This window comes from Elephas maximus, chromosome 1 (assembly GCF_024166365.1).
Source record: "Elephas maximus indicus isolate mEleMax1 chromosome 1, mEleMax1 primary haplotype, whole genome shotgun sequence".
Taxonomy (NCBI): Eukaryota; Metazoa; Chordata; class Mammalia; order Proboscidea; family Elephantidae; genus Elephas; species Elephas maximus.
The window spans coordinates 12014187-12039402 of NC_064819.1; the positions used below are offsets into that span (position 1 = coordinate 12014187).

The following is a 25216-nucleotide window of genomic DNA, read 5'->3' on the forward strand; positions in this document are numbered from 1 at the left end:
GATATTATAATTTAATAGGAGCTAATACCTGGGCACTGATAATTAATAAAATCATTATGTCACACCATAAGGATACCATAAAATAAATATTTATTACCTTAATTTTTATAAGCTTACTATTTTCCAACTAATAGAATATACATTACATGCACCCTTTATACCAGAAGGTAACTATTTTTAATGTAAACATGCAGAATCTGAACAAATAAGCCTGTTCTACACGTAAACTATTGAGAAAGGTCATATAAGAAACTTATTAGCTACTGAATGAACTTATTACATTTCATATTCAATACAGAAAAGTCTAAATCTCATCTTAGTCCAATGGCTAGTTTATGGATAAGTGTAGGGAAAAAGGAAAAAAAATCTTACCTCGCTTAAACCTACCACCAATAGTAGCAGTTTTAGAAGATGTCAAACTACTGATTTTCTCGCAAGCCAGTGAGACAGAAAATCGCTTTCTGCACTGCCACTCCTTCACGAAGGTTTGGAAGAGAGCTTGGTCACTGGCCACATCAATTATGGTCAAGCTCTCTGAACTGCATGAGGCTGGAGTTAAGTGCGATTCGTCCTGTGATACCTGTAGTGAAAAACTTGTGTCTCTGACAGGACTGTCTTCTTTGAAACCATTCCTAATCTCTGGATTTAAATCATGATTTTCAATATCTGAGGGTGAAACACATGAGTAACTTTTACCAGATAGTAAATCGCTGCAGGTTTTCTGAGGTTTTACGGAAGATGTTCCAAGAATTTCTGGAAAGGCCAGCTTAGAAGCAGATGCTGGAGTTGGTGTCGGCGGAACGAGACCATTATCATCAGCTACATAGCTTTCTTTATGGAGCAAGAGGGGTGAGGCTTCACCACAAATGGCATTGTTCTCTAGTGCCTCCATCTTGCTTTTTACTTCAATATTAGGGGGAAATGAAATTCCCTGCATTTGTTTTGTCCCCAAATTTGAAATCACTTGTTTGTCATTTAACTCTGCATTTTTTCCTTCCAAACTAGGTAAGTTTATAGTCCTTAATTTTAGATTTTCATTTTCTAGAGGACTAGACGCTTTATCTAAAATCCTTTGCAGTCCTGGATTTAAACTGAATGATGCTCCTGACCACATGAAGGAATTATTTTGCACTGTCCCAGTTAATCTGGATTTTTGACCCCTTTCATCTTGATCTCCTCCAATTGCTTCTGCACCAGCGTGATCATTACCTAAAATCCCTGGATCACTTAGTTCCAATGCTTCAAGACATGCTGCAGTATTATGTTTTCCTTGGACAGGAAACATATCTACATTGTCCAAGGCTTCGAGCATCTGAACAGAATCCATTTCTGAAAATGCAAGAGACTCATCACTGCAACAGGTCGATCGCTGCTCAATATCTGGATTCTCACTCATATCTGATTTTTTAATTGGGGCCTCTGGGTGTAGACACAGAGAATAGCTGAAATGCTTCGCCATTGCTTCAGAAGGAAGAGGCTCTTTCACTTGTACATCAGGTGGGTGCCCTTCTACTGGGGAGTCGTCACTGAAACTGTCAAACAGCAAAGCATCACTCGTATTCAAACTTGTTTCAGAAACTGGCAGACTTTCTACTTCAGTACCAGTGGGCGTGCTCTGTTGGGGAACCAGGGGTATGACTGGCTTCATAGTTTCTGGTGTCTGATAGCCTTGAAGAAAGCTGTTTAACTGGGAGTCAGTAACAGAAAGTTCATTCCCTTTCGGACAAGGCCCATTTTCTACCAACAGTGTTGGAGAATGAAAATTTGGACTCTGTGAAGTCAATATATCAATCGCGTGTGAGTCACTTCTTTGTTTCGGAGTATCTGAAGTCTTAAGTTCCAAATGATTTGTACTGGTCGTTCCTACAGAATGCCGTTCACCAGAAAAAGTCATGGGAATCTCCTTCAGAGAAGAGTTAGCTGAGCTATGCCCGTCTAAGCTCGTCTGCCTCATCCCTGCCATTGTGCTGCTGTGCTTTGCTCCTTCTTGTTTGGCATTTTCAGTTGCCATCTGTTGTATTATTTTCTCCGACTGAGTATCCAGGTATAAACTATCTTCAAAATCACAGAGGGCTAAACTTAAGTCAGGAACATGATTATTTTTAGTTTCCTTTGCTGCATAAGTACCTGTTTTTTCTTGTTTTGGGGTGGTATTTAGAAAATTCTCACGCTGGCCTCCTGCTTTACCAGATGTTCCATTTGATGGAAGTATTCCACTCCGTATCTCAGTGCTGCTTATATTATCTCCTACCGCCTGAAAATTATTTGATTTCTTTTCCTCCGCTTTTAATTTTATATTTTCACATTTGATGTTAGCAATATTTGAGTCTCCACGCATATGATGACTGGCTGCCTCATGGAGCGTTTGTCCCTCTGTTATTTTTCTCTGTTTTGTGTAAGTGTTTATCTGTTTATCAGACTGCTTTTCAGGGCACTGGTTAACTGGATGGCTGTCATGGTGCTTCACATAAACATTCTGCCTTTTCGAATCATTTTGTATCAGCACGTTGTTTATTTTTTCTGTATCAGCAACAGCTAATCCTCTTCCATTTTCACAAACCACACTAGTAGCTTGACAACTCGCTTTTCTACTCTGAGACCCAGTGACAAAATGTTCTGCAAGGGTGTCACTAGTTAGTGTTCTGTTCCTTGAACAGCGTTGTTCTGTCTGTGATGGGAACGATGTTTTGTTACATTTTTCCTCAGCACACAGAGATACGTTTTTAGCAAATGACCCTGGACTTCTCAATTCCATATGCTTCTCATCTAAGATTAAGGGATCCTCACGATAAATAGGATCAGACCCAGGCTGTCCTTGTAAATCAGTTCTATGCATCCCAGAGTCTTTCAAAGTGCTCCTGTCACTTGATAGTCTTAGACGTTTATTACGCTTCCAAGATTGGAAGGTGGTTGTGCTCAACTTTTCAGAGCTGAAATTCAAAGCTTCTTTTTTTGTCTTTTCAGATGAGAAAGTCTGAACAACTTTCTTAGTGCTTGTTTTCTCCTCCCTGAGAAAGGTGCCCACCTGCTCTCTACTCATGTTCAAAGAAGGCCATTTTCTTGCTCTGGAAATGGAATGTACTTGGTGTTCTTGATTCCCACGCTGCAGCTCGTAAGAGGAACTTGTACGCGCTCTACTTTTATCTGAATCTTGTACTGTATTTGATGAATGCGTAACACGAGGACCACTAACTGCTCTTGTATTACTTTTCTTCTTTGGTGCTGTCAGTCTTTTACAAGAACTCTTAGTTTGGGTAATAAGTACGTGTTCCTCTACATCTGACTCACTGCTGGTCGATGAGTGTGCATCGGAATTTAAAGGGGAATTTGGACTCCACTGCACTCCCATTTCGACTAAGTCCTGCTGCAGAATCGTTCTGGCTTCTTCCACTATAAGGGCTGCTGCCTCCCTTTCTGTTAAGCCCCTTCTGCCAGCCACCCAAACAGTTCGCCTATTCCGGCGTTCTTCAACTGCTTCCTCTTCCTCGTCCACTGCCTTTCGGGCGCTGGAGAGGGAGACAGGAGAAGACGTTAATGCATTCATTCATTCATTCATTCCTACAACGAATGTTTATTAGGCATTCAATCTTAGACGACGTAAAAACTGGAGAGACAGCACTGAACAAAACAGAAACGTATCTGTTCTCATGAAGCTTACACTGGAGTTGGGGAAATTAGAAAATAAACAAATGTTTAAAATGCATTATATGTCAATCAGTGGCAAGAGTTGTGTGTAAAAATGAAGCAGGAGAGGGAGATAGAGAGAGAGCACCATGAAGGGTAGGTGGTGCTACAATTTTTAAATCGCATAATAAATCAGGGAAGGCCTCACTAAAAAAGTTCTTAAACAGAAGCATAAGGAAAGTGAGGGGCATGAAACTTGAACTGAAAACTGATCCTCCTGTACAATATGAACTCCGAACAAAATATCCGAAGGGGCCGGAGCATGACCAAAAGAAAGCAGAAACTGGAGGAGGGTGAAATGAGAAGAAGGAAGTGGCGATGGGTGCATTTTCACACTTAATCACCTGAAGGCAGGCCCAGTCAGCACCATGTAGGGTGTGTTATCATTGAAATATGTCCCCCAAAAAGACATGCTGAAGTCCTAACCCGTGAGTAGGAACTTGTTTGGAACTAGGGTCTTTGCCGATGCCATTAGTTAACATGAGGTTTTACTGGAGTAGAGTGGGTCCTAACCCAAAATGAATGATGCCCTTATAAGAAGGCAGAGACAAGACACAGAGGGAGGAATGTGACAACGGAGTCAGGCTGTAGCTGCAAACCAAGGAATGTCTGGGGCTACCAGAAGCTGGAACAGGCAAGAAAGGACCCTTCCCAAGAGCCTTTGGAGAGGGCATGGCCTTGCTGACACCTGAATTCAAATTTCTAGCCTCCAGAACCAGGAAACAATACATTTTTGTCATTGAAGCCACTCACTTGTGATACTTTGTTACGGCAGCCCTAGAAAACCAACACAGGGTGGCCAAAAGCTTTGGTAGAAACCTGGAGTCTGTCAACAGAGACTAACAGAATTCATGACAGAGCTCAGGGTGTTATTAGGAGTTAGAAATAGAAGAGGGAAAGTCCAGAAATAAAAGAGCCCGGAAGGAGAGCCCCAAATTCTTCATATAAACTCTGTCCAAATTACTGGCTGACCTCCAGACTATGCAAGTGTAGGCAGGCTCCAAACAGCCAGACAAGTCCAAACAGCCGACCAGAGATTTGACTTACTACCCACCACAGGAAGACAAAGTTTGGAGCTTGAGTCCAGCCAAGCTGAGTGCCTGGTAAAACAAAATATCAACATCTTCAGGGTGATGTGACAGAGTCTAGATTCTAAAATGTCAAATATATATGTAAGAAGTACCATGAGAAGAGAGATGGCAGGGGTCATAAAAATTATCTGAAGATTAGTGGCCAAGATACTTCTGCGTCCAACCAAGATGGAGTAATAGGGGCCGATTTATCCTTCCACCTAAAACAACTAAAAACTGAGACTAGCTCATAAAAGACATTGCAGCTTCCACTTTGCTCTCTTTTGAATCACGAGGACACTGAAGCACCCTACTCAGAGGTCCATGTGGCACAAAGCACCACTTGTCAGCCTGTGAGTGAGTCATCTTAGAAGCAGATCCAAGTCAAGCCTTCAGAAGACTACAACCTAATGAGACCCTGAACCAGAACCACTAAGCTAAGGTGCTCCAAATCCATGACTCACAGGAACTGTGAGACAATATATATATTACTACTTTCTTTAAACTAATTTGTTATGTATCTATATAGATAACTATTATGAATAACAAAACTATTAAACTTTAAAGATATGGGAAAAAATCTCAAGACCGCCATGAAAAAAGATCGAATAACTTACAAGTTCAAAATACATCAGACTTCTCAAAAGCAACACAAAACAAGACAACAAGGCAAGAGCAATTTTTAAAAATTCAATGAAAGTTGGGACCAAAGATTTTATATCCAGTCAAGCTGTGCTTCAAATATCAAAGTTCCAGAAAAACAGTTTTAAACATACAAGAACTTGGGGGGAATTCTGTACTATAAGCCCTTTTTGAGGGATCAACGAGTTTCGTCCAACCAAAAGGTTACTAGAAATACTTCAGCAATAAGGCTGACAGTAACGATTTTTTTTTTAACTTTTATTAAGCTTCAAGTGAACATTTACAAATCCAATCAGTCTGTCACATGTAAGTTTACATACATCTTACTCCCTTCTCCCACTTGCTCTCCCCCTGAGTCAGCCCTTTCAGTCTCTCGTTTCGTGACAATTTTGCCAGCTTCCCTCTCTCTCTATCCTCCCATCCCCCCTCCAGACAAGAGTTGCCAACACACTCTCCAGTGTCCACCTGATATAATTAGCTCACTCTTCATCAGCATCTCTCTCCCCCCCTCCCCCCGCTACCAGTCCCTTGCATGTCTGATGAGTTGTCTTCAGGGATGGTTCCTGTCCTGTGCCAACAGAAGGTCTGCGGAGCATGGCCGCCGGGATTCCTCTAGTCGCAGCCAGACCATTAAGTATGGTCTTTTTATGAGAATTTCGGGTCTGCATCCCACTGATCTCCTGCTCCCTCAGGGGTCCTCTGTTGTGCTCCCTGACAGGGCAGTCATCGATTGTGGCCGGGCACCAACTAGTTCTTCTGGTCTCAGGATGATGTAGGTCTCTGGTTCATGTGGCTCTTTCTGTCTCTTGGGCTCTTAGTTGTCGTGTGACCTTGGTGTTCTTCATTTTCCTTTGCTCCAGGTGGGTTGAGACCAATTGATGCATCTTAGATGGCCGCTTGTTACCATTTAAGACCCCAGACGCCACAGTTCAAAGTGGGATGCAGAATGTTTTCATAATAGAATTATTTTGCCAATTGACTTAGAAGTCCCCTCAAACCATGTTCCCCAGACCCCCGCCCCTGCTCCGCTGACCTTTGAAGCATTCATTTTATCCTGGAAACTTCTTTGCTTTTGGTCCAGTCCAATTGAGCTGACCTTCCATGTATTGAGTGTTGCCTTTCCCTTCACCCAAAGCAGTTCTTATCTACTGATTAATCAATAAAAAACCCTCTCCCTCCATCCCTCCCTCCCCACCTCGTAACCACAAAAGTATGTGTTCTTCTCAGTTTTTACTATTTCTCAAGATCTTATAATAGTGGTCTTATACAATATTTGTCCTTTTGCCTCTGACTAATTTCGCTCAGCATAATGCCTTCCAGGTTCCTCCATGTTATGAAATTTTTCACAGATTCGTCACTGTTCTTTATCGATGCATAGTATTCCATTGTGTGAATATACCACAATTTATTTACCCATTCATCTGTTGACGGACACCTTGGTTGCTTCCAGCTTTTTGCTATTGTAAACAGAGCGGCAATAAACATGGGTGTGCATATATCTGTTTGTGTGAAGGCTCTTGTATCTCTAGGGTATATTCCCAGGAGTGGGATTTCTGGGTTGTATGGTAGTTCTAGTTCTAACTGTTTAAGATAACGCCAGATGGATTTCCAAAGTGGTTGTACCATTTTACATTCCCACCAGCAGTGTATAAGAGTTCGAATCTTTCCGCAGCCTCTCCAACATTTATTATTTTGTGTTTTTTGGATTAATGCCAGTCTAGTTGGTGTGAGATGGAATCTCATCGTAGTTTTAATTTGCATTTCTCTAATGGCTAATGATCGAGAGCATTTTCTCATGTATCTGTTGGCTGCCTGAATATCTTCTTTAGTGAAATGAGTGTTCATATCCTTTGCCCACTTCTTGATTGGGTTGTTTGTCTTTTTGTGGTTGAGTTTTGACAGAATCAGGTAGATTTTAGAGATCAGGCGCTGGTCGGAGATGTCATAGCTGAAAATTCTTTCCCAGTCTGTAGGTGGTCTTTTTACTCTTTTGGTGAAGTCTTTAGATGAGCATAGGTGTTTGATTTTTAGGAGCTCCCAGTTATCGGGTTTCTCTTCATCATTTTTGGTAATGTTTTGTATTCTGTTTATGCCCTGTATTAGGGCTCCTAGGGTTGTCCCTATTTTTTCTTCCATGATCTTTATCGTTTTAGCCTTTATGTTTAGGTCTTTGATCCACTTGGAGTTAGTTTTTGTGCATGGTGTGAGGTATGGGTCCTGTTTAATTTTTTTGCAGATGGATATCCAGTTATGCCAGCACCATTTATTAAAAAGACTATCTTTTCCCCAATTAACTGACACTGGTCCTTTGTCAAATATCAGCTACTCATACATGGATGGATTTATATCTGGGTTCTCAATTCTGTTCCATTGGTATATGTGCCTGTTGTTGTACCAGTACCAGGCTGTTTTGACTACTGTGGCTGTATAATAGGTTCTGAAATCAGGTAGAGTGAGGCCTCCCACTTTCTTCTTCTTTTTCAGTAATGCTTTGCTTATCCGGGGCTTCTTTCCCTTCCATATGAAATTGGTGATTTGTTTCTCTATCTCTATCTATTTGTTTCTCTAAAATATGACATTGGAATTTGGATCGGAAGTGTGTTATATGTATAGATGGCTTTTGGTAGAATAGACATTTTTACTATGTTAAGTCTTCCTATCCATGAGCAGGGTATGTTTTTCCACTTAAGTATGTCCTTTTGAATTTCTTGTAGTAGAGCTTTGTAGTTTTCTTTGTATAGGTCTTTTACATCCTTGGTAAGATTTATTCCTAAGTATTTTATCTTCTTGGGGGCTACTGTGAATGGTATTGATTCGGTGATTTCCTCTTCAGTGCTCTTTTTGTTGATGTAGAGGAATCCAAGTGATTTTTCTTTGTTTATTTTATAACCTGAGACTCTGCCAAACTCTTCTATTAGTTTCAGTAGTTTTCTGTAGGATTCCTTAGGGTTTTCTGTGTATAAGATCATGTCATCTACAAATAGTGATAACTTTACTTCCTTCTTGCCAATCCGGATACCCTTTATTTCTTTGTCTAGCCTAATTGCCCTGGCTAGGACTTCAAGTACGATGTTGAATAAGAGCGGTGATAAAGGGCATCCTTGTCTGGTTCCCGTTCTCAAGGGAAATGCTTTCAGGTTCTCTCCATTTAGAGTGATATTGGCTGTTGGCTTTGCATAGATAACCATTATTATGTTGAGGAATTTTCCTTCAATTCCTATTTTGGTAAGAGTTTTTATCATAAATGGGTGTTGAACTTTGTCAAATGCCTTTTCTGCATCGATTGATAAGATCATGTGGTTTTTATCTTTTGTTTTATTTATGTGATGGATTACATTAATGGTTTTTCTGATATTAAACCAGCCTTGCATACCTGGTATAAATCCCACTTGATCAGGGTGAATTATTTTTTTGATGTGTTGTTAGATTCTATTGGCTAGAATTTTGTTGAGGATTTTTGCATCTATGTTCATGAGGGATATAGGTCTATAATTTTCTTTTTTTGTAATGTCTTTACCTGGTTTTGGTATCAGGGAGATGGTGGCTTCATAGAATGAGTTGGGTAGTATTCCGTCATTTTCCATGCTTTGAAATACCTTCAGTAGTAGTGGTGTTAAGTCTTCTCTGAAAGTTTCGTAGAACTCTGCAGTGACGCCGTCCAGGCCAGGGCTTTTTTTTGTTGGAAGTTTTTTGATTACCGTTTCAATCTCTTTTTTTGTTATGGGTCTATTCAGTTGTTCTACTTCTGAATGTGTTAGTTTAGGTAGGTAGCGTTTTTCCAAGAATTCATCCATTTCTTCCAGGTTTGCAAATTTATTAGAGTACAATTTTTCGTAGTAATCTGAAATGATTCTCTTAATTTCATTTGGTTCTGTTGTGATGTGGTCCTTCTCGTTTCTTATTCGGGTTATTTGTTTCCTTTCCTGTATTTCTTTAGTCAGTCTAGCCAATCAATGGTTTATCAATTTTGTTAATTTTTTCAAAGAACCAGCTTTTGGCTTTGTTAATTCTTTCAATTGTTTTTCTGTTCTCTAATTCATTTAGTTCAGCTCTAATTTTTATTATTTGTTTTCTTCTGGTGCCTGATGGATTCTTTTGTTGCTCACTTTCTATTTGTTCAAGATGTGGGGACAATTCTCTGATTTTGGCTCTTTCTTCTTTTTGTATGTGTGCATTTATCGATATAAATTGGCCTCTGAGCACTGCTTTTGCTGTGTCCCAAAGGTTTTGATAGGAAGTATTTTCATTCTCGTTGCATTCTATGAATTTCCTTATTCCCTCCTTGATGTCTTCTATAACCCAGTCTTTTTTCAGGAGGGTATTGTTCATTTTCCAAGTATTTGATTTCTTTTCCCTAATTTTTCTGTTACTGATTTCTAGTTTCATTGCCTTGTGGTCTGAGAAGATGCTTTGTAATATTTCGATGTTTTGGATTCTGCAAAGGTTTGTTTTATGACCTAATATGTGCTCTATTCTAGAGAATGTTCCATGTGTGCTAGAAAAAAAAGTATATTTTGCAGCAGTTGGGTGGAGAATTCTGTATAAGTCAATGAGGTCAAGTTGGTTGATTGTTGTAAGTAGGTCTTCCGTGTCTCTATTGAGCTTCTTACTGGATGTCCTGTCCTTCTCCGAAAGTGGTGTGTTGAAGTCTCCTAGTATAATTGTGGAGGTGTCTATCTCGCTTTTCAATTCTGTTAAAATTTGATTTATGTCTCTTGCAGCCCTGTCACTGGGTGCATAAATATTTAATATGGTTATGTCTTCCTGATCAATTGTCCCTTTTATCATTATATAGTGTCCTTCTTTATCCTTTGTGGTGGATTTAAGTCTAAAGTCTATTTTGTCAGAAATTAATATTGCTACTCCTCTTCTTTTTTGCTTATTGTTTGCTTGATATATTTTTTTCCATCCTTTGAGTTTTAGTTTGTTTGTGTCTCTAAGTCTAAGGTGTGTCTCTTGTAGGCAGCATATAGATGGATCGTGTTTCTTTATCCAGTCCGTGACTCTCTGTCTCTTTATTGGTGCATTTAGTCCATTTACATTCAGCGTAACTGTAGATAAATAAGTTTTTAGTGCTGTCATTTTGATGCCTTTTCATGTGTGTTGTTGGCCATTTCATTTTTCCACATACTTTTTTGTGCTGAGACGTTTTTCTTAGTAAATTGTGAGATCCTCATTTTCATAGTGTTTAACTTTATGTTAGTTGAGTCGTTACGTTTTTCTTGGCTTTTGTCTTGAGTTACGGAGTTGATATTCCTTTTTGTGGTTACCTTATTATTTACCCCTATTATTCTAAGTAAAAACCTAACTTGTATCGTTCTATATCGCCTTGTATCACTTTCCATCTGGCAGTTCAATGTCTCCTGTATTTAGTGCCTCTTTTTGATTATTGTGATCTGTTACCTGTTGACTTCCATGATTCCCTGTTATGTGTACTATTTTATTTATTTATTTTTTTTAATTAATCTTAATTTGTTTGTTTTTGTGATTTCCCTATTTGAGTTGATATCAGGACGTTCTGTTTTGTGACCTTGTATTGTGCTGGTACCTGATATTATTGGTTTTCTGACCAAACAATCTCCTTTAGCATTTCTTGTAGCTTTGGTTTGGTTTTTGCAAATTCTCTAAACTTGTGTTTATCTGTAAATATCTTAATTTCGCCTTCATATTTCAGAGAGAGTTTTGCTGGATATATGATCCTTGGCTGGCAGTTTTTCTCCTTCAGTGCTCTGTATATGTCGTCCCATTCCCTTCTTGCCTGCATGGTTTCTGCTGAGTAGTCTGAACTTATTCTTATTGATTCTCCCTTGAAGGAAACCTTTCTTTTCTCCCTGGCTGCTTTTAAAATTTTCTCTTTATCTTTGGTTTTGGCGACTTTGATGATAATATGTCTTGGTGTTTTTCTTTTTGGATCAATCTTAAATGGGGTTCGGTGAGCATCTTGGATAGATATCCTTTCGTCTTTCATGATGTCAGGGAAGTTTTCTGTCAGGAGTTCTTCAACTATTTTCTCTGTGTTTTCTGTCCCCCCTCCCTGTTCTGGGACTCCAATCACTCGCAAGTTATCCTTCTTGATAGAGTCCCACATGATTCTTAGGGTTTCTTCTTTTTTTTAAATTCTTTTCTCTGATTTTTTTTCAGCTATGTTGGTGTTGATTCCCTGGTCCTCCAGATGTCCCAGTCTGCATTCTAATTGCTCGAGTCTGCTCCTCTGACTTCCTATTGCGTTGTCTAATTCTGTAATTTTATTGTTAATCTTTTGGATTTCTACATGCTGTCTCTCTATGGATTCTTGCAACTTATTAATTTTTCCACTATGTTCTTGAATAATCTTTTTGAGTTCTTCAACAGTTTTATCAGTGTGTTCCTTGGCTTTTTCTGCAGTTTGCCTTATTTCGTTTGTGATGTCTTGAAGCATTCTGTAAATTAGTTTTTTATATTCTGTATCTGATAATTCCAGGATTGTATCTTCATTTGGGAAAGATTTTGATTCTTTTGTTTGGGGGGTTGGAGAAGCTGTCATGGTCTGCTTCTTTATGTGGTTTGATACGGACTGCTGTCTTCAAGCCATCACTGGGAAACTAGTTTTTCCAGAAAATCCGCTGACTGGTACGCTGGCTCCAGGCTCTGAAAACAATCGCTGCTTCCCTGTATTTGTTTGGTCTCCGTCTCTAAACCTGTGTTTGTTGTTCAGAGTTCGTAGATTGTTATGTATGTGATAGATTCACTTGTTTTTCCAAGTCTTTGTTGCAAGAGGGATCCGCGGTAGCGTCCACCTAGTCCTGATAGTAATGATTTTAATAAATAAACCTGTAGACTATATGTTTCCATCCCCAATTCCCACAAAGGTGGGGATGAGGGTGGATGATTAATATACAAATGTTATATACCGAGACAAAGTAAAAATAATGTACTTTAAAAATGGGAGAAGGAAAAGGAAAGTACAATAAGCTCATTGATTGTTATTCAGGCAATAGGTAGGAGGTAAATACCATTAAAATTTTGACAAACCAGATAGTGAAAAGTACAAATGTACCCACTAGGCCAAAATGACACACCTTCTTAAATTTAAAAATAAAATAGTAAAGATTACCCAACAGGTAGAGAAAGAAACATAACAAATACCACATAAAATATATAATTACAAAATAATTTAAGAGAGCTGAGGCCAAAAATACCATTAATATCAATAAATGTAAACTGGATTGGATAATCCATTAAAAGAAGAAAAAGATTTTCCATTTGGCTCAGAAAGCAAAAGTCAACCACATCTCAAGGTTGTACACACACACAAGCGTATCTAAAACGATGTTATTCTAAAAGGCTGGAAATTAAAAGGCTGAACAGAGCAATTCCCAGGCGAGGGGCAACAAGCAGCATGCAGTGAAAGACACTGTGACGGCAGATAAAATAAAACTCGAGCCCAAAATATTAAACGTGACGAAGAAGTACCTAACTCAATGCTAAGAACCACAATCACAATAAAGACAACAGCTATGAATATCTACACACCAAATAATAAGCAAATACTTTTATGAAGCAAATACTACAAGAGATGCAAGGAGACAGAGAAGCAAACTAATCATAGTGGACTTTAACATATCATCCTCATTAATGAAGTGGGGGGAGGTGCAATAAATAAGAATTAAGACAACCTAATAAACATAATCAATACGGTAGACTTTACAAATATATTTCAAACATATACCTGTATAGTGGAGAATACATCTAGTCACTACTGATCATATTATAGGTCACAAAGAAACAAAATCCTGAATTTTCTTTTTAATATGTATGAAATAGACAAACCACTAGCTAACTTGATCAATAAAAAATGGAGAGAAAGTGCAAATTTACAAAATTAGAAATGACAAAGGGAAATAACCACTGAAATAGAAGAAATATTTAAAATTCATGAGACTAGATTATAGACCTCTATGAAAATATACTTGAAGATCTAACTGAAATAGATAACTTCCAAAGGAAATACAGATTACCAAAATTGACCCAATTAGAGAGAGAAAACTTAGAGAGATCAATTTCTGAAAAAATAAAGTTATCAAGGAACTAACACCAGGCTAAGATGGAATCTTCGGTTAATCATATCAAACCTTCAACTAGACAGTCCCAAGACCCTATAAATTGCTGCAGAGCATTGAAAATGAAGAAAGACTTCCTAATTGTTTTTTATGAGGCAAGTCGAACACTGATGCCAATACCTGAATAAAGATAATGGAAAAAAAGAAAAAGACCAGAAAACTATAGACCAATATTATTAATGAAAATCAATGCAAAAGTACACTAAATTAAATATTAGCAAAGAGAATCCAACCTCACATTAAAAAAATATACCATAATCAAGTGAGATTTATTCCAGGAACGTAAGGGTGATTGAATATTAAGAAAACTATCTCAAGCCACCGGCTGCCAGCTGAAAGGTCAGCAGTTCGATCCCACTAGCCATTCCACGGGAGGAAGATGTGGCGGTCTGCTTCCCTGAAGATTACCGCTGTGGAAACCCTGTGGGGTAGTTCTACTCTGTCCCATAAGGTTGCTGTGAGTTGGAATAAACTTAGTGGCAACGAGTTCTGGTTTATTAATATATTACACTGTGCTTGTAGATGTAAGGGAAAATAACCCTATGAATATCTCTATAGATGCGAAAAAGCCTTTGACAAAATTCAACATTTATTCCTGATTTTTATAAAAAGCATTCAAGAAAATCGTAATAAATGAACATTTTCTTAAACTGATAAAAATTTATATACCATAGTCCTAAAGCCAGTAACAACTGGGGTAGTACCAGAGGCATGTCCACTTAGCAAAAATGCCCACTATTTCTACAACTATTCAATACTGTATAACCTGTATTAGCTAATACAATTAGACAAAAGAAATTAATTCGAGACATAAGAATTGAGAAGGAAGAACAAATACATCTCTATTTGCAGATTACCTTGCAATCTCTATTTGGTGCAGGCAAAGACTTTCTAACTATGACAAAATTCAGAGGCAAAAAAAATTGATAAAAATAAATAGAAAAATAATAAAAAAGCTATACACAAAAACACAACCCCCCAAAAAGGTAAAAAGCATTGATAAATTGTGAAAAAATACTTGCAATGTACATAGCAAATAAAGATTTGCAATGTATACAGCAAATTAAGAACCTTAATCTATGTTTAAAAATAACAGCAACTTAAAAGGAGGGTCACTATGAGTCGGAATCGACTTGACAGCAGTGGGTTTGGTTTGGTTTTATTGTATAAGACCACTATTATAAGAACTCGAGAAACAGTTTAAACAGAGAAGAAAATAGTCTTTGATGGTTACGAAAGGGGGAAGGGAGGAAGGGTGGGAGGGGGCATTCACTAATTAGATAGTAGATAAGAACTACTTCAGGTGAAGGGAAAGACAACACACAATACAGGAGAGGTCAGCACAACTGGACTAAACCAAAAGCGAAGAAGTTTCCTGAATAAACTGAAGGCTTTGAAGACCAGTGTAGCAGGGGTGGGGGTTTGGGGACCATGGTTTCAAGGGACATCTAAGTCAATTGGCATAATAAAATCTATTAACAAAACATTCTGCATCCCACTTTGGAGAGTGGCATCTGGGGTCTTAAACGCTAGCAAGCAGCCATCTAAGATGCATCAATTGGTCTCGACCCACCTGGAACAAAGGAGAACGAAGAACACCAAGGACACAAGGTAATTACAAGCCCAAGAGACAGAAAGGGCCACATAAACCAGACAGTACATCAGCCTGAGACCAGAAGAACTAGATGGTGCCTGCTACAACCGATGACTACCCTGACAGGGAACACAACAGAGAACCCCTGAGGGAGCAGGAGAGCAGTGGGATGTAGACCCCAAATTCTCGTAAAAAGACCAGACTTAATGGTCTGACTGAGACTAGAAGGACCCTGGAGATCATGGCCCCCAGACCTTCTGCTGGCCCAGGACAGGAACCATTCCCAAAGCCAACTCTTCAGACAGGGATTGGACTGGCCAATGGGATGGAGAGGGATGCTGGTGAGGAGTGAGCTTCTTGGATCAGGTGGACGCTTGAGACTGGTGGTGGCAGAGGCCATGTGATAGTATTTGATCGCCAAAGATAAGGTGGGCATGATTACCATAATGGACAGCACAGTCAAAGCAGTAATCAGAATAGTCTGACTCATATGGACTTATGATATTGGCTACTTAGTCACGGTGTCCCTAGGAGTGAAATAGATGAGAAATCTACTACTTACTTGATGTGTACAAGCAGTATTCTAGGTCAAATGAATGGCAGTCTGACTCAAATTGCCAGAACAGAGAGTCGTGGCCCCTCAATCAATCCCCAGACTTAAGCCAATTTACAGATATACAACCTGTTAAATGAAGGGGAGCTCAGATTCCTATGAGGAAGGACCCCACTACACTGCCAAAAATTTATGCTGCTAATCTTTCTCCCAGTCTTCCCCAAAGGGATTTATGGCTTTTTATGGGACAGATTATTCACTGGGGAAAAGGAAATAACCAGAATTTTCAGGGATTACTGGACACTGGCTCTGAACTAACACTAATTTCAGGTGACCCAAAATGTCTCTGTGGCCTACCAGTCAGAGTGGGGGGTGTTATGGAGGTCAGGTTATTCATGGAGTCTTAGCTCGGGTCTGTCTCACAGTGGATCCAGTGGATCCCTGAACCCACCCCACAGTGATTTCCCTATTTCCAGAATCCATAATTGGAATAGGCACACTTAGCAACTGGCAGAACCTCCATATTAAATCCCTAACATTAAAATTGCCACTACCTAGAAAATAGTAAACCAAATGTAACAGCACATTCCTGGAGGGACTGTAGCTATTACTGCCATCATCAAGAACATGAAGGATGCAAGAGTGGTGATTCTCACATCTCCATTCAACTCACCTATTTGGCCTGTGCAAAAATGGATGGATCTTGGAGAATGACAATGGGTTATCATAAACTTAACCAGGTGGTGACTCCAATTGCAGCTGTTGTTCAAGATGTGGATTCATTGCTTGAGCAAATTAATACATCTCCTCCTGGTACCTGGTATGTAGCTACTGACCTGGTTAATGCCAGAGAACCACAGTGGCAGTTTACTACCTTCAGCTGCCAAGGCCAGCAATATACCTTCACTGTCCTAACTCAGGGGTATGTCAACTCTCCAGCCCTATGTCCTAATTTAGTCTGCAGGGACCCTGATCGCCTTTCCCTTCCACAAGACTTCACACTGGTCCATTACATAATGACATTATGCTGATTCGGCCTAGTAGGGAAGAAGTATTAATGACTTTAGACTTATTGTTAAGACATTTGAGCGCTAGCGGGTAGAAGATTAACCCGACAAAAATTCAGGCACCTTCCACCTCAGTGGAATTTCTAAGGATCCAGTGGTGTGAAGCATGTCAAGATATTCCTTCAAAACTGAAGGATAAGCTGTTGCATCTGGCTTCTCCTACAACTAAAAAGGAGACACAACACCTGGTGGGCCTCCTTGGATTCTGGAGGCAACATATCCTTCATTTGGGTGTGCTACTCTGGCCCATTTATCAGATGACTCAAAAAGCAGCTAGTTTTGAGTGGGGCCCAGACAAAGAGAAGGCTCTGCAAGAGGCCCAGACAGCCATGCAAGTCTCTCTGCTAGCTGGGCCATATGATCTGGCTGATCCAAAGGCACTTGAAGGGTCAGTGGCAGATAGAGATGCTGTTCAGAGTCACTGGCAGGCAACAATTGGTGAGTCAAAGCACAGACTGTTAGGATTTTGGAGCAAAGCCCGGCCATTCTCTGCAGATAACTACTCACCTTTTGAGAAACAGCTTTTGGCTTGTTATTGGCCCTTAGTAGAGACTGAATGCTTAACAGTGGGCCACCAAGTCACCATAAGGCCTGGGCTGCCCATCAAGAACTAGGTGCTAGCTGACCCAGAGTAATTAAGTCGGATGTACACAGCAGCACTCCATCCTTAAATGCAAGTGATGTATATGAGATCAGGCTTGTCTTAGTCATCTAGTTGCTGCTATAACAGAAATACCCCAAGTGGATGGCTTTAACAAAGAGAAGTTTATTCTCTCACAGCCCAGTAGGCCAGAAGTCAGAATTCAGGGTGCCAGCTCCAGGGGAAGGCCCTCTGTCTCTGTCGGCTCTGGAGGAAGGTCCTTGCCATCAGTCTTCCCCTGGTCTGGGAGCATCTCACCACAGGAACCTCAGGTCCAAAGGACATGCGCTGCTCTCGGCACTGCTTTCTTGGTGGTATGAGGTCGCACTATCTCTCTGCTAACTTCTCTCTTTTATATCTTAAAGAGATTAGCTAGTCCATCTCATTTCATCATAGTGATAGGATTTACAGTACATAGGGAAATCATATAAAATGGTAGACAATCACACAATACTGGGACTCAGGGCCCAGCCAAGTTGACAGATATCTTTGGGGGACACAATTCAATCCACAGCAAGGCTCAAACACGACCTGAAGTCACAAATAAGTTACATGAGGATGTGGCTCAAAGGCCCATGGTCTCCACTCCTGTCACATTACCTTCCCTCTCCCAGTCTGCACCTATGGCTTCATGGGGAGTTGTTTATGATCAGTTGACTGAGGAAGAGAAAACTAGTGCCTGGTTTACAGGTGGTTTGATTGTTAAGGTTGTGTGTCAACTTGGCTGGGCCATGATTCTCAGTGGTTTGGCAGTTATAATGTAGTTTGGCAGCTATGTAATGATGTAATCACCTCCATAATGAGATCTGATAAAATGTGATCTTCTCCATGATGGAATATGCTGTGAGTGGTCAATCAGTTGAAAGGGAATTTCCTTGGGGGTGTGGCCTGCATCCAATATAGGCAGACTTTCTGACAAGGCTCGAGGGCTTTTGCTCACTCTGAATCCTGCAGCTGGCTCCTGTTCATCTGACCTCCAGCTCTTTGGACTTGAACTAGCAGCTTATCTGCTGATCTTGGGATGTGTCGGCCTTAGCAGCCTGTGAGCCAGAGGCCTGTTGTCTGACCTGTCAAACTTGGGTTTGCCAGCCAGTGCAGCTACACGAGTCAGGAGAAGCCTCCAGCCTGACCCACGGACTTGAGACTTTCCAACCTCTACAACCGTGTGAGCCATTTCCTTGATATAAATCTCTCTCTCTCTCTCTCTGTATATATACACACATAATATACGTGTCTGTATGCATATATATATATACACACACTTCATTGGTTTTTCTTCTCTAGAGAACTCAGCCTAAGACAGATGGTTCTGCACAACATGGAGGCACCACTCAAAAGTGGACAGTGGCAGCACTGCAGCCCTTTTCTGGGATCTCCCTGAAGGACAGTGGTGAAGGGAAGTCCTCCCAGTGGGCAGAACTTCAAGCAATGCATCCAGCTGTTCACTTTGCTTGGAAGGAGAAATAGCCAGATACTCAAGTGTATAGTGATTCATGGGCTGTGGCCAATAGTTTTGGCTGGATGGTCAGGGACTTGGAAAGACCATGATTGGAAAATTGATAACAAGGAGGTATGGGGAAGAGGTATGTGGATAGAGTTCTCTGAATAGGCCAAGGAAATGAAGATATTTGTGTCTCTTGTGAATGCTCACAAAAGGGTGGCCTCGGCAGAGGAGGATTTTAACAATCAAGTGGTTGGGGGAAACCAGTTGTCCTCTTTCCCCAGACACTCCCATCATTACCCAATTGGCTTGTGAACAAAGTAGCCATGGTGGCAGGGATGGAGGTTATGCATGGGCTCAGAAACATGGACTTCCACTCACTAAGGCTGACTTGGCTACAGCCACTGATGAGTGCCAAATCTGGCAGCAGCAGAGATCAACATTGAATCCCCAATATGCACCATTCCTTGTGGTGGTCAGCCAGCAACCTGGTGGCAGGTTGATTACATTGGACCGCTTCCATCATGGAAAGGGAAGCATTTTGTTCTCACTGGGATAGGCACTTAATCTGAATATGGATTTGCCTTCACTGCACACAATGCTTCTGCCAGAAATACCATCCATGAACTTATAGAATGCCTCGTTCACTGTCATGGTACCCCACACAGCATTGCCTCTAAGAGAAGCACTTCACAGCAAAAGAAGTGTGGCAATGGGCCCATGCTCACGGAATTCACTGGTCTTAGCATGTTCCCCATCATCCTGAAGCAGCTGGCTTGACAGAATGATGTGGCACCAGTTGGTGGCAATACCTTGCAGGGTTGGGGCAATGTTCTCCAGGAGACTGTATATGCTCTAAACCAGCATTCAATATATGGTGTTGTTTTTCCCACAGCCAGGATTCATGGGCCTAGGAATCAAAGGGTGAAAATGGGAGTGGCACCACTCACTATTACCCCTAGTAATCCACTTACAAAATTTTTGCTCCTGTCTCCATGACCCTATGCACTGCAAGTCTAGAGGTCTTAGTTCCAAAGGGAGGAATGCTCCCACCAGGAGACACAACCGACTCCACTAACTGGAAGTTAAGAATGCCATCCAGCCACTTCACGTTCCTCATGCCTCTGGATCAGCAGGCAAAACAGGGAGTTACCATATTGGCTGATGTGATTGATCCTGAATACCAAGGGGAAAGGACTGCTATCACATAATGGAAGCAAAGAAGAGCACAGGTATCCCCCGCTTTCTAAAAGTTTGCTTTACACCACTTCGCTTTTATGAAAGATCTACATTAGTACCCGTTTTCACTAACCAAAAGAAATCCAAAGAGAATTTTTGCTTTTACAAAAAAAGTCAAAAAACAGAAATAATATTCAGCGTTCGTCTTGCAGCAAGCTGTTAGAGAGGCACCACACATCCTGAGCAGCAGGAGTGGCATCACCAAGCTCCTTCCCCGGGAACTGCATTCAGTATCTCAGCATCAAGCCACCACATCTTTGAATTGTCTCTGTGAAACTGTACTGTACACACATTATATCTACTTTATATAGGCTGTGTGTTTATCATATCATTCCTGCATTTATTATACATTGGAGCCCTGGTGGCACAGTGGTTGAGTTTGGCTGCTAACCAAAAGTTTGAAGTTCAAATCCATCAGCTACTCTTTGGAAACCCTATGGGGCAGTTCTACTCTGTCCTAGAGGGTTGCTATGCATCAGAATCAGTTTGATGGCAGTGGGTTTGATTTTTTTTGGGGGGGGGGTTATTCTATGTTAGTGTTGTTTTAGGTTTTATGTGTTAATTGGTATAATTTAGTAGGTTATTTTTGGGATCTGGGAACACTTGAAAAATCTTCCCATATAAATTAATGGTAATTGCATCTTTGCTTTATGCCATTTCAGCATTCAAAACGTTTCATAGGAACGTTCTAGTTTCAATTAGTGGGGGAAACCTGTATGTTTCGAATACAAGAGATCCCTTAGGACATCTCTTAGTACTACCATGCCCTGTGATTAAAGTCAATGGAAAACTACAGCAACCCAATTCTGACATGACTACTAATGTCTCAGACCCTTTCAGGAATGAAGGTTTGGGTCACCCCACCAGGCAAAGAACCATAACCAGCTGAAGTGCTTGCTGAGGGCAAAGGGAATGCAAGATGGGTGTTGGAAGAAGGTAGTTCTAAATACAAGCTATAAACACGTGACCAGTTGCAGAAACGGACTGAAATTGTTTTTAGTGTTTCTTCCTTGTTTTGTTATATGTTTGTGTGTGTGTATATCTTTGTTTTCTTCCCTCTCTTATTCCATTACTTATTATAAAACATAAGATATAAATGGGGCTAATGTGTTTTTGGTCATATGCACATTAGTATGATTTTGGAATTGTCTTTATTTAGAGTTGTGTATGATTTAAGGAGATGTGTACAAGTGCCAAGTTGACAAGGAGTGGAGTGTGATGGTTAAGGTTGTGTGCCAACTTGGCTAGGCCATCATTCTCAGTGGTTTGGCAGTTATGTAATGATATAGTTTGGCAGTTATGTAATGATATAATTTGGCAGTTATGTGATGAGGTAATCATCCTCCATTTTGTCATCTGATATAGCCATCCCCCATTTTATAATCTACTGCAAGCAGCCAACCAGTTGAAAAGGGAGCTTCCTTGGGGGTGTGGCCTGCATCCAATATATATGGATGTTCTGGCAAAGCTCACATGTTCTGGATCCTGCATCTGACTCATTATCCTCTGACCTCTGGTTCTTGGGACATGAGCAAGCAGCCTTCTGCCTGACTAGCAGATCTTGGGATTCACCAGCTCCGGCAACCCCATGAGCCAGCAGCCTTCCACCTGACCCATAGATTTTGGTATTTGTCAGCTCCTATAACCTCGTGGGCCAGCAGCCTTCTGCCTGACCTGTCAATTTTGGGTTCACCAGCTCCTGCAATCACATGAATCAGGAGAAGCCTCCAGCCTGATGCCTGACCCATGAACTTGGGACTTGCCAGCCTCCACAACTGTATGTGCATTTCCTTCAAAATTTATGTATGCACACACACACACACACACACACACACACACGCTTCACTGGTTTTGTTCCTGTAGCGAACCCAGCCTAAGGCAAATAGTGACCAATTATCTTGCAGAACATCTCCCAGTTTAGATTCATCCTATGTTTCCTTATGATGAAATCCATGTTAGGAGTTTTTGATAAGAATGCCCCAGGAGTGATGTATCACAAGAGGAAGTACATGATGTGAATTTCTCCTATCGCTGATGTCCCTAATTTTGATCAATAAATTTTCTGGGCTTTCAGAAGAGGCATGCCCACAATAGTAACACCCTTAGCATAATACTAGAAGTAATCCCAAAACGTGTTTTCCAACTAAATTTTTTAAAATGTGTACTACCTTTAGATGACTCCCTGAAAGAGTTCAGGATGATCCAAGGTACACTGTTACCATATAGAGATACTCCCAATATAGAGATACTCCTTGATTTTTTCACATCATAATTTTCAACTGATGAGCTCTCAGTACATATTTCTGCACACATATGTGTATATCCAAAGATTTTGTTGACAATCAGACACTCCAGGGGAGAACTACATCTTTAAAAATAGGGTTTAAATCATATCCTAGGTAGACTTGAACCAGAGACACACCCCAAAGTGACAAAACTTCTAATTCTGAAGCAGAGGCCTAATTTTCAAACAAATTGGGGTGAACTTGGTGAAAAGCTAAAGACATTTAATCTACAACGTTTCCCCTAGTCTGGAGTGCGCTGCCAAAATTGAAGTAATGAGAAATAATAGCTAACAGCTTAACACTCAGAAAAAATGACAGAAAGCCAGAGTCACAAATGATAGAGCACAGAGCAATACATAGCAGACTGAAATAGTCTACACATTTCAATAGCTCCTGTAAGTACCACTACTATGCAATATAAAAAAAAGTAACTAATATTTAGAAGAATAACACAAAGCCATCAAGAAAAGGTTAAAATATATTGTTGTAAAAAGAAAGTATAAAATACTTTCTAACTAGATTTCCATCAAAGCCGTTAAAATTGTTTTTAAATTACTTAAAGTATAAGCCTAAATTATTTAAAATACACACAAATGTATATTTCCCTGTTGAAGTCAAGTAAGTGAGCTATAAGAATATTTGCTATAATACCATATGCATTCCTAAAGAAGAAAAAAAAAAAAAAAAATATATATATATATATATACACACACCTCATGTACTACAAAATCACACACTAAAACTGTGGACTTATGAGAAAAATAGTTTAGACAGATGAGTCAAAATCCATGGAGCTTTATAACCAGAGCATTGATAAAAAACAATAGTAACATGAAAAATGCTAGCACAGTTAAGCTCAGTATTTCCACCTAATATGCCAGTATTCAATATCTAACAGATATAAATACTATTAACAAAAAAGTTTTCCCCCTTTACCTCTCATCCCTCTTTCCTACCACAAACCTTAAGATTACAAAGGAAGGAAAGTAAATTGGGGAGGAAATATGCAAAAGCCAAGAGGATAGTAAGACTTTGCCCTTCCCTCCCTAAACATTTAAGAGGTTTCAGAGCCTGGGTTAGGCCATAACTGGGTGGGAGGGAAGAAGCTTTGACCCGGAAATGAGTTTGATGTTTGGATTTAGAACAAAATTTCAGTATCTCAAAATGAAACTATTTGTTAATACCTAAAAGTGACTAAATAGCTATAGGATCTGTCTAAGATCCCATATACGAATGAGTCCAAAGAACAGCTATAGAGAAAACAATTAACCTATTCCCTTATTGGAAACCCTGGGTGGTGCAAAAAGTTAACACACTTAGCTGCCAGCCAAAACAGTCGAGTTCAAGTCTACCCAGAAAAAAAAAAAAAGGCACCTCACAATCTACTTCTGGAAATCAGCTGTTGAAAACCCTGCGGAGCACAGCTCTACTTTGATACACACGGGGAGGCCACAAGTCGGAGTCAATTCCACAGCAACTTGTTGGGTGTTTTTTTTAATTCCTTGATTATATGTTGAGTCCAGCCCATTCGATGAATTGGTTGTACATGCACAGACACACATACAAAACAGTCAAGGGATTCTCTTGACTAGCTTTTGAGGGACTAGTATTCCAAAACACATCTGAGAGAAGTACATTTTAAGGTGTTCTTCCATAAAGAATGTTCTAAGATGAGACGGGATACATACTGAAAATCAAAATCCACCAAAGCAGAAAGCATGGGGATGCGTACTTTCACTCAATCCTTCTAGGACAGAATTAATTACAGATTTTAAAAACCTCTTTTAAGTTGAACAATATTAAAGGATAATCCTCAAGGGAAGAAAAGGTGCCACATTTTTATTCCCCTTCAGTGTGTCATAAGATTGTCTAAGAGAAAGATATTTTAATACATTATCTATCATTTACAGATTGACATGACTTTTCATTTAATAATCCTGCGTAGACAGAGGGGCTTTCTTACCTTTTGAAAGGTACGGCATTTTTCAGAACAGCCTCTACCTCAGCAGTATTTGCTCTGGCAAGATCTGCCACGGTGAGGAAGCCGGAAGCATAGAGGAACCTGGCTCGCTGTGCATTAAGCAAGGACACTCGGATGAGGTCACACAGCTCCCTCTGGACACCAAATGTAAGACGCTTCTGAAACTGGGAAAGTAGTAGTTCCATGTTGTGCCAGCCCAGACGATTGGAAAATACTGTAATCATCCCTAGAATATTCATAGAATATTTGTTGAATTAAAAATTCCTTATAGGTTCCACTTTTGTTTTCTTTAGATGCACTTTTTAAAATTTTTTCTATAGGTTGAACTGTATATGCCCCTAAAATGTATGACGGAATCCTAACCCTGATACATGTAGATGTGATCTCTTTTGGAATACGCTAATGAAGCCATATGGGCGTAGGGTGCGTCCTAAGCCAGTCACTTTTGAGATATAAAAGGAGCAGACTGGGCACAGAAGGGAGCACAAATGGAAAAAGATTGATGCCACGTGGAGATCACCAAGAAACTGAGGAAGGGAAGCTTAAAGAGACAAGGATTTTCCCCCAGAGCGGACAGAGAGAATTCCCCTGGAGCCAGTGCCCTGATTTAGGACTTCTAGTAGACAGACCTATAGGGTCGCTATGAGTCGGAATCGACTCGATGGCACTGGGTTAGTCTCCTAGAAACCCTGGTGGCATAGTGGTTAAGTGCTATAGCTGCTAACCAAAGGGTCAGCAGTTTGAATCTGCCAGGTGCTCCTTGGAAACTCTATGGGGCAGTTCTAAGTTCTACTCTGTCCTATAGTGTCGCTATGAGTCGGAATCGACTCAACGGCATTGGGTTTTTTGTTTTAGTCTCCTAAACTGTGAGAAATTAATTTCTGTTCATTAAAGCCAGCCACTTGTGGTATTTCTGTTATA

At 40.2% G+C, this 25216-nt stretch overlaps 1 protein-coding gene across 3 annotated transcripts in view; it reads right to left on the minus strand.

Moving 5' to 3' along the window:
- Positions 1 to 25216, minus strand: part of POLQ (DNA polymerase theta) — a 115165-nt gene that overhangs the window by 56388 nt on the left and 33561 nt on the right. For all 3 annotated transcript variants that reach the window (XM_049877546.1, XM_049877555.1, XM_049877564.1), the window contains 2 exons: positions 24278 to 24521; positions 373 to 3506 (listed from right to left, as the gene is read on the minus strand). In XM_049877546.1, the coding sequence (XP_049733503.1) occupies positions 373 to 3506; positions 24278 to 24521 (3378 nt within the window). The remainder of the gene's footprint in view (positions 1 to 372; positions 3507 to 24277; positions 24522 to 25216) is intronic.